Raw genomic sequence first — 9,926 nt, 5'->3', positions numbered from 1 at the left:
TGGCGTCAGACAAGCCGTGCAAAAACAGAATTGTCACTATGGTCCTCAACACTATCATGTCTATATGTGCCCAAAAACTATTTCTGGTCTTGTGCTGGGTTCCAGCTCACGCTGGGAGCGCTGGCAATGAGGTTGCTGACGAGAGGGCTGCAGCCGCCGCACTCAGGAACGCAGTAGACATAACAACACTACCACGCAGTGACCTTAACCCACAATTTCGGCAACACGTTCGTAACAAACGAAAAAAGCAATGGAATAAACACACAGATAACAAACTACATGCAATAAAGCCACAATTCGGACAATACCCAACTGCCTCACACAACAGACACACCGAAGTGACCTTAGCAAGGTTGCGGATAGGCCACACACATGCAACAGACTCGCGCCTGCTGACTGGATCTCCAAGACCCCTCGTGCAGCGGGTATGGAGAGGGCCTATCTGTACTTCATTTACCTATACAATGGAATGCACTAGAAACAACACGAAAAAAACAATTTGCACAACTGTACAGACAACACATTACACTACACCCATCGTACTTTTTAGGGAAGACCCCAAAATCATCCACAAGCGTACTTTTGAGTTTCTTAGCGATGTCAAGTTTTTACACCTCATTACTTACCATTCATGTTAAAACCCTGGCCCTTTACAGCAGTCATCTTCATGGCCTTTTATGTCATTTCACGTACATTTCAGTTAAATGTTTTACACTTACCATCACTTCGTCCTCATAAAACCACTTTCCTTGGCGCTCTTTGCGCGTAGTTGGCCTTGCGCCATAAAAACCCGAACACCATCATCAATTTAGAATGTTTGTATGCGCCCAATGTATAATACACACCAAAATTGTTTTCGTTTCCGATGGACAATTCGGTTTCGGACATGCCCTGAGACTGTGCAAAAGATTGGTTATCGATTTAAATGATAGTTCAGAAGATACATGCAGGAGGGCAGTGGCAAGTTGATAGCGCCGGAAGCCATCAGCTACAAACACGTTTTCTTTATTTTAAAAAATTTCGCTAAAACATACAATTAAGTAATGTTCGAACATTAAAGTGTTTAACGCAGGTTTCTACAAAAGGGTAAACGGCAGATACGTTCTCATACCCGGCAATCGCAAAGCATAAAATGTCCTCCCTCTCCTCAAATGTTCGTTGGTTTATAAGTTCGGATCCCCTTGTTCGGTGTTCTCTCGTCGTTCGTTTCAAAGAAATTTGAAAGATTGGGAAACATATGTGCTTACCGATGGCGACCTTTCTATCTATTTCTAGCTCGCCGTGGCTAGCAGCAGTTCTTGCGGTAGCTAGCGCCCCGTCAAACATTTCCCCGCTCCCCTCCCGAGCGGTCCACCATCCCCTCCCCTTCGTCGCTGGTTGAGACCCCTGCCCCAACCTTTCTATTCCCCTCTTTTTCCCCTTTCCCTGTCGTCGCTGCTGCAGTGCCCCTTGCTTAACTTTTCCCTCCTTTCGCACGGTGGACACATGCCAGCGCTCGCAACAGTCATGTGCATTTTTTATTGTTCTCTTTTAAATGTTACGTGCTGTTCCCGCGTTCCAGGTTTGATTTATGCCCCCATCCCCATAGCACCAGTGGGCTTCACTTTTGAGCCTTTTCGCTCCCCCTCTTCTCCTCCGAATAATCAAATTGCTTACTTGCGTCCTTTGAGTCGCACAAAAACTACGAATATAATCTGTGCTGGGTTATAACGTATTGTTTTCATTCAGCGCGCACCTCCACTAAATAGCTTTCATTGCGTAGTTTATGGGACGTTCTAGCCAGATTCACCCTGTGCATGTGAAGCACATTTCATTGGAATAATAATCCGGTGAACTGCCTTGCAGGAAGTGAACGGTGTTCTCCTGGGCGACAACGGGTACGCCTGCAGCCAGCACCTTCTCACCCCCATGCTTTCAGACCAGGCGCGCACCCCCGAAGATGCGTACAACAGGGCGCATATGGCCACCCGAAACGCCATAGAACGCATGAATGGGCAGCTGAAGAAGCGGTTCCGATGTCTGATCAAGAAAATGGAGGTTTGCCTTGGAACATCCAAGGCTGTGACCGTAGCAACGTACATTCTACATAACATCGCCAAATTGCAGAACGGTAAGGCAAAAATTAAGCTGTTTGTTCACTAGTAACAAAATGAGCCTGTGATAATTCGTTTTGTTCCTTTTAAGATGACTATGATAGTTCGGAGGACTCCAACGAGGAGCTGGATGTTAGCCAGGCACCAGGAGGAAGCGGCAACGACTACGGCAGCTTCGATGTGTCTGCAGACTACCCGAGTGCAGCAGCGCTCAGGGCGCTATACATACGGAACAACTTCGCGGCTGGTAGCGTGGCCATTATGCTTCAAACGTCGTTTTCCCACAATGCTACTCTGTCCTATATTCTATACATTGTGCAGCGATACCATTTTGCGATGAATGAACGCTATCATGCAAACTAATTAAAGATGCACAGCCTATGTTCTACTACAGCCTCCGGACACTGTCATTGTTCAAGAAAGCTGTAAACTTTTATTTTTTCCAGAATCATTATCATTTGAGGGCTAGCCACAATTAAAAGATCAGCAACTCACTAAGATTTTCTCCTTATTTTTAGGATGGCAGGTAGAAATAAGCGAAAGCGAAATGGACAATTTCTTCTCTGGTGTAGCACATCTTTAATAGAGTTGAGAGAGAATAATAATGAAAAAAATACAAATAAACCAAACAAGTATAAAGGTCCAAAGGACAGGTTACTTTATGTTAAGGGAGGAGTGGGTAACTGACTTTAGCGGTAACTACAAGATGCCACTGTTTTTCTTCTCCCAGTACTTGAGCTCTTGCTTCAAAATGGCCATCTTCATTTCATGCTCCTCGTCCAGGCGCCTTCGCTTGGTGTCCTCCTGCTCCAGTTGGCGCTCCTGGAGCTTGACTTGCAGTTCGTGCTGCTGTCGCTCGTACGCCATCTGCATACGCAGTCTGTTTTCGTAGCACTCGGCTACCATCGTGGACTGCGCTGACCTCGGAGTCCCTTGGGGCCTGGAAGAAATGTTTGAGTGGGGATCCAATAAAAAGTTGTACAAAAAACGAGTGGCGGTGGTGCTTTACGTTGCTGAACTCGTCGGAGTCTTTCTGGTAGATCTGCTAGAGTAACACTACGTTATATGGGCCATAAAATGATTGGAAACAGTAATAACGTAAGGTGGGTTTCGTTGTACGAGATACGTTAAATTTTTATTGCCGCGCTGCAGATTTCGAAGTTGGCGCGCCTGCCAGAACCGCATCACTAAGAACAACAATCCTCAAAAGAGGAATTCAGAGCGTATCCATCGTTATATGAAAGTTGATAAACAGGCGTTGTTGTTGTGCACACGGGGTAAGGAATATAGTTCCCGCTATTTTTAGCGGCAGTGCATGTTTATAGGAATTTTCACCATACATGTCGTAATGATTTGCCTCTACATCGCTTTTCAAGATTTCATTTTGTGAGCATACTTCTGAATTTTTTGTAGTTACCAGGCGTATTTGCTCTTCTCTGTTCTTGCCCCCAACTTGCCCTACTTCCTGAAGCAATCACTTTGCAAGATCACTCGCTTAATAACAAACTCGCAATTCTATGCTTCTGAAAGCGTGTTTCGTACGAAATGCGAGAGCGATATTTTGATTACTGCAGGGTACCCTCCAATATAATTTGATATAGGACAGATACAATTGATCGGGGATAGGATTGAAATTACCCATTTCGAGGGCTGCTTGACGCCACGCCATCGCAGGCGGCTGGTGTGGCTGAGGAGGCTGCGAGTGGGTTCAACTCTTGCCCTCCTTCGTGGGTGCCTGTGATTGCACGCTGAGTTCCACTGTCTTCAGAGGCTTCTCCTTCTGCTGGCCCGACCACGAAGCTGTTCCGTGTGCTGCATGAAAGCGAAGTTTATTGTTCGGCCTGCGTATAATCTGGCCACTGGTATCTGGCTACCTTTCGCGATCATGTGTAGGCTGCAGAAAACTCGAACTTGCAGCGAATGGATTGCAGAGCAAGTCCTCGTCCCCGCTGAAACAAATTTGTGCCAGACAAACGGTGTTAAGGTAAATAAACACTGCGCGCAGAAAAGTAGAATCTGGGTACTGGCATCGCGCCGGTTTACGTCACCTTGACATATTCCCGGTGATTTCTTTGAATATTCTCCTGGTAGAAGTGGCCACACGCTGCTGGCTCGCGGCCGGCCTGCATAGTTTCGGAACAGTGCAGGTTAAGCAAAGGTGATTCTAGTATCGCTATGCCAGAGAACTCCGCTGCAAAAACACTGAATTCAGGAAGTCAAAATTTATAAGCCCACTTATTGTCACTTTTACACGTTCAAATAAGTTCTTGCTTTTTACGCGGCACTAACACAGATGAAACCTGCGTAGATGCAATATTTGCCCGTCTGTATCTAGCACACGGTCGTCGTCCCACGAGCTGGTGTCGCGTTCAAATTGTGCCGGCAAGGCATCCTAGGTGCCAGTATCCGCTGCAGAGGGGTGTTTTGGAGGTGGACATCCCCCATTGGAAGAACGGGCGGCCCAATATTGCCGCCATTTGTTTTTTTGCCGTGACTTTCATCCTGCGCCCTGATCCTTCATACGAGTCAGGTCGCGGTCCTTCGCTGGCAAAGGAGCGCAAAATTCCTGGTAAACAAGCTGCCAGCTTCTTTTTTTTCTGGAGTTGACAGCATGGTCGTTATACTGGTATTGTAAAACTGAAACTTTGGGAAGAATGGCGTCTAACAGCGCAAGACGTTCGCGTTCCTCCCAGTTCTCGCTCCGTGGCCTCTTTTTTTCTGCGGTGCCATTAGAGAATTGCCACATGCACAAAGAACAGTAAACGAACAAAAATGGGTTCAGTTATGCGGCTCACACAACACCAACGCAGTTGACGCACCGAGGAATCTGTCCTGTCACACGCGACCAAAACTAGCCAAAACATAAACTGCAGACGATCGAAAAACGCCTGCGCAGACGACAGAAAAAACACCCAAAAAATAAAAACCAAAACAAACACGAAGCAAACCTTATACGCTAGCTTAAACATAAAAAAGGCTTAAAATGAAAGTATATTGCTAATATGAACGGTAAAGTCGGAGAGGCCTCAGTGGCTAAGGCGTTGCGCCGCTGAGCCCGAGGTCGCGGGTTACATTTTCGGCCACGGCGGCCGCTTTTCTGATGGAGGCGAAAAGAAAAACGCCCATGTGCACAGGATTTCGGCACACGTTAAAGATACCCAGGTGGTCAAAATTATTCCGGAGCCTCCCACTACCGCGCCTCATCGCCTGCGTTGCGTTGGCGCGTTAAATCCTACAATCAATCAATCAATCAAAATAGGAGACGCGTATATTGTAAACAAATGGGAAGCGTTGTGCAGACGACCGAGAAACGCGCGGATAAACAGCGGGGAAGCAGACGATAGGGCGGGTAGCGAAACCAAATTAAAAAAAGGCCGGGCGGCGGCCGTAATTTAGCCGCAGCCACAGCCGCAGCCGCAGTCCCTTTGCTAAGGGAAAATCTCTAAGGCGCATGTGCAGCGTTGGCTGTATACGTAACAGTCGCGACTACCGCTTGACTACTTAGTCAACAAACTTGGTTGTTGACTTGAATACCGTTTCGGTTTGTCAGGGCCTAGTGACCGCTGACTTACATAAGCCTTGATTAAGTAGTCAGGACTGAGTACGAAGTCGCGGGTTCGTTTCCCGGCCGCGGCGGCCGCTTTTCTGATGGAGGCGAAAAGCGAAAAACGCCCGTGTGTTCGAGATTTCGGCGCACGTTAAAGATCCCCAGGTGGTCAAAATTAATCCGGAGCCCTCCACTACGGCGCGCCTCATCGCCTGCGTTCCGTCGGCGCGTTAAACCCTACAATCAATCAATCAATCAAGTAGTCAGGACTACCAAGTTTAGTCAAGCTTTAGTTAGTCACTGTCCGTGAATAAGTGCCATAGAATCTATGGTACCCCTTCCCTGTCGAACAGGCTGCCCGACGCGGCATGCAAGAAAGGGAGGAAATGGAAGTTGTGGTTGAAATATAGGTAGGTAAAGACAACTAGCGCTCACGCGCTGGTAACAAAACAAAACCAATCATAATGTACCAGTCGTGGCAGCACCCACCTCTAACAGTGCATGTGGATGGTACAAGAAATTTCAGATCTGCACAACGAAACGCTAAATATAATCTAAATCAAGAAGCTGATCTGCACTGTAGTACCATTTAAATCATGCGGTAAATTGTAGTCAGAGTTTTCGAAAAGAATTCACTGAGGCCAGGCCCTTTGCCTTGACTTGTTAGACATTGAGTGTGAACGGTACCCGCTGAGTTTCGACGAAATAAAAGTCCTACAAAAAGCGACAGTTGTTCGGGCAAGACATCTGCGCGTTGTGGCTTACGTTGGTCAAGTTGAAATGACTAAACTTGGCACTTGGTTTTTGAGCTTCTTGCATATACGTGCCAGAATGAGAAATTAGAATAACGTAAAACTGTGAGAATATTTTGTTCTAATAGTCCGTTTGTTGTACCTTAAAAAAAAGCAGCTCCGTTAATGGCAATCATAATATGGTGTCAGTGCATCAGGTCATAGGTCGTAAGTAAAACAGCATATACAGGTGCAAAACAAGCATAAGCCATTTAGTCAATGTACAGTGGGCAACACACGTGTCTGTAATAGCGAGTTCTACTTTAACTTGTTACGCCTGAAAAGTGCCGACACGAACTTTTTGCAACACTGTTGGAAACAAAATGGTTGGGCTCAAAGTTCAGAACGTCGGAGTAGTTTTCTTCAAATCCTTTTCAGGAGAAACAGTATAAAGCTGGAAATACAAAATGTTGCGTTAGAAACAAGTAAAGCAGCGGCGCTCGTGTTACCGTTTTGTGTTCCACATACGGAGCAGTGCCCCCTCGGCTGCGGTTTCAGCGATTGTGAGTGCCGACTCTCCTGCTTCGTTCATTCTGTGTAAGTCAGCTCCTCGGCTGGCAAAAAAGCAAGCCAGAGCTAGCGAAATGTCGGCCCCTGGCTCGCAACTTTCACGCAGGTTGTGCATGACCTGTGTAAACAAGCAAATACGTTTTTTTGGTGCTATGAAGATAAGTGCAAAGCGAAACTCCTGTTTTAAAAATTTTGGCCTCTCCTTAGACTAAGCGCCAGTTCTAGCACCATTTGTCATCGGAAATGCGCTTATAGCTAGGCCAAAAATCAAAGCAAAAAGCCGCGCATAAAAATCGCCAGAGGTGATTTTTCACGATATCACCAGAGGTGAAATGCAAAATAAACAGAGAAATATTGATACAAAAACCAGGTTAACAAATTGGGCTTGCATCTTTACAAAGGTATTTTTTGTGTCTTTGCTGAAAAATATTTGGTTTTAAGCATTGCAAGTTGTTTATAAGAAGCGTAATAAAAATCGCCACAAAAGGCATTCCTCAAGAGTTAAGCTGTTAACTTAAATGAAGAACATTGTCGCTCCGACCGGATAAGGATATAGAGGCATTTGTTATAAAGGATGAGCATTATAGTATTACGTGACAAAAGAAGCAGTGTACATACTGAGGTGGATACCGTGTGGGTAACGAGCCGCCTTGCCGGGCGACGCTTTGTTTAAGAAGATAGATATTCAGTTTTTCCGTCAGTTGTGATGCGATCCCGCAGGGCATATGTAGCAGTGGATAAATATTAGCGTGGCAAACAGCGGGGATGATTACGTTCAATCGTGAAAAAAAATATATCCTAATTTACCATTCGAGATGTAATGGCGATAGGCGATCAAAGGCTTTTGACAGTTATTTACCGAGGATATTTTTAGCACGGCCATTTCGAAATATCTAGGAACAAGGCGGACTGTTTTGTGCGAACGCTATGAAAACGTTTTTAGCGAACCCGTAAGCGCGACGCAAATTCGAATGACCAACGATGTTCGAACGTAGTGCACCGTAGATAGCACGGACAGCGTCACTTCACATTTCTGCTGTGTGAAAGGCTACGCATTCATATGCCCAACGTTTATAATCGAGCGGCACGTTTAGCGGGTGTTTGAGCAGCACGACCCCTTTGTTACACTTGTGCGAGACGACGTATTTTTTCATATCGCGGCAGTGGCCCAGTTGCAATGGCGTTGTACGGCTGAGCTCAACAATGCAGGTTAGATTCCTTGCAGCAGTGCCTTCTTTTGAGGCGGTTGCAAAAAATATTAAACCCGTGTGTAGAGATTTCGTAGCCCGTTATAGATCTAGAACTGGTCACAACTTTTCCGGAGCCCACCGCCACGCACGCCTCATAGGCCAGTTGGAATATCGGTGCATTGAACTCCGCAAACAACCGACGTCTTTCTTTCGCTTCAGTCATGTCAGCCATTTCACCGGACGCACTCTAAAGGTAACATGTGATGCATTCCCTAGAGGCTTTTCTTAACACGGCTTCTGCCCTTCAGCACGCAAGTTTAATCGAACATTGTTTTGTTTTGCTCCTGATGCGAAGAGCGTATTCACGAATGGCGACGAAGCCCGATTGTAGCCATATTGCTCTCCACCAAGACGTCCGCGGCTCCACGCTCTGTCGGGGGGCAAACGCAAGAACGACGGCCTTAAGAGCTTACTTTAGATGCTGAGAGTGGTTTCAAAGAAAAAAAATGGCAGCAGTAATAAAAGCAACCCTGACAACTGCAGATTGGAGAATATCATCACCACTTGCCGAGACGGCCTGATAAACGCGGTTTTAGAGTGCTCAAGGGCAGGAGGTAACGTCTCAAAGGAAGGTTTAAACAGTATAGAACGTTATCATTGCACTATTAATATATGGGTCTAGGCATTTAAGTTGGAGAGGATGGAACAAGGGTAATTTTGTAATGTGATTATAACGACAGATTCGGTGATAGAGACAAAGCGAAGTACTTTCCTCCTAGGCTTTTTTCTTGGGGTGGAGGTAAACTTTATGTCTACAAAGCTTAACGCAGGAACAATACTGAAATGCTATGTTGGCAATGAGCAGTTTTTGATAAGGGTAAGTTGCGTCCGTACATTGCAAATTGCAAGACTTATGAATGATGAAAATGAGCCGTAAAAGTCATAGAGCTATTTGTTTTTGCTTGTGGTATAACACGCAATTTGTAATTACAGGACACCGTTAATCTGAGCATTTCAACCAATACTAAATGTAAAAATGATGATGAGAACTTATACTGTAATAAAGGAATAGTTTCTCGGCTGCGAGTTGTTAAAGGTTAGTCGTCTACAATTACAGTATTTTAAAACGTGGTTTATCTCGCAATTGAAAGTGGTGATGCTAAACTTATTGGTAATTTCCCAATGACCGACGCTAAAATCAACAAAGCGGCTGAAGTAACGGGAAGTTCCCAAGCACTGATTGACCCTTGGGAAAGAGTGTAATGCGTGTTTCACGTATCCTATATGGAACCGGTTAGCTAAGAAACAGAAAGCACGCAAATACGATATTCCAAACAGAGCAGTTTAACCAGGCTAAGTTATGAACACAGTGTGAAGGGTGAATATAAAATTAAGGAATGAAGCCTGCAGTGAACTGACAATTGAGAACAGAATCCGGCTAATGCAAGGACAATAAATTCGCAGTTTATTATATATTTTTTAGATTTTGCTGCAGAAAACTAAAAGAGAATGGTGCTGCAAACGTTAAAAACATAGTTCAAGATAATAAATACAATCATTACTATTAGGCGAATATGTATAAGACGAACAGAACCATCCGACTGCTGCTACAAAAAGTTACGAATACATTTTGTTACGTTTAAGCTTACGACACCTGCAATTTCGGGTCTAATAAAAGGGAGGCTTGAATAGGCGAATAGTTTTCTGAGATTAGTCTTAATTATATCTATTGCAGGTTTTTCAGAATTACGTCTTGGTAATATTTGATTGGAATATTCAAAGGGAATAAAGGTTC

At 45.1% G+C, this 9,926-nt stretch overlaps 1 protein-coding gene across 2 annotated transcripts in view; it reads right to left on the bottom strand.

The window, feature by feature from the left end:
• Window positions 1-2,329: 2,329 nt before the first annotated feature.
• Window positions 2,330-9,926, bottom strand: part of LOC144147097 (E3 ubiquitin-protein ligase MIB2-like) — an 82,938-nt gene continuing 75,341 nt past the window's right edge. The window contains exons 14-18 of one of the 2 annotated variants that reach the window (XM_077679156.1): window positions 6,881-7,059; window positions 4,142-4,216; window positions 3,968-4,042; window positions 3,732-3,905; window positions 2,331-3,033 (exon numbers count right to left, since the gene is read on the bottom strand). In XM_077679156.1, coding sequence (XP_077535282.1) covers window positions 2,793-3,033; window positions 3,732-3,905; window positions 3,968-4,042; window positions 4,142-4,216; window positions 6,881-7,059 — 744 coding nt within the window. In that variant the 3' untranslated portion in view covers window positions 2,331-2,792. Of the gene's footprint in view, window positions 3,034-3,731; window positions 3,906-3,967; window positions 4,043-4,141; window positions 4,217-6,880; window positions 7,060-9,926 lie in introns of both variants that reach the window. The other variant, XM_077679157.1, reaches the window with a different exon arrangement.

This window comes from Haemaphysalis longicornis, unplaced genomic scaffold (genome assembly GCF_048455015.1).
Source record: "Haemaphysalis longicornis isolate Haplotype H1 unplaced genomic scaffold, Haemaphysalis longicornis Haplotype H1 scaffold_7, whole genome shotgun sequence".
In the NCBI taxonomy this organism is placed as follows: domain Eukaryota; kingdom Metazoa; phylum Arthropoda; class Arachnida; order Ixodida; family Ixodidae; genus Haemaphysalis; species Haemaphysalis longicornis.
This window is presented reverse-complemented; position numbering and strand designations above follow the sequence as displayed.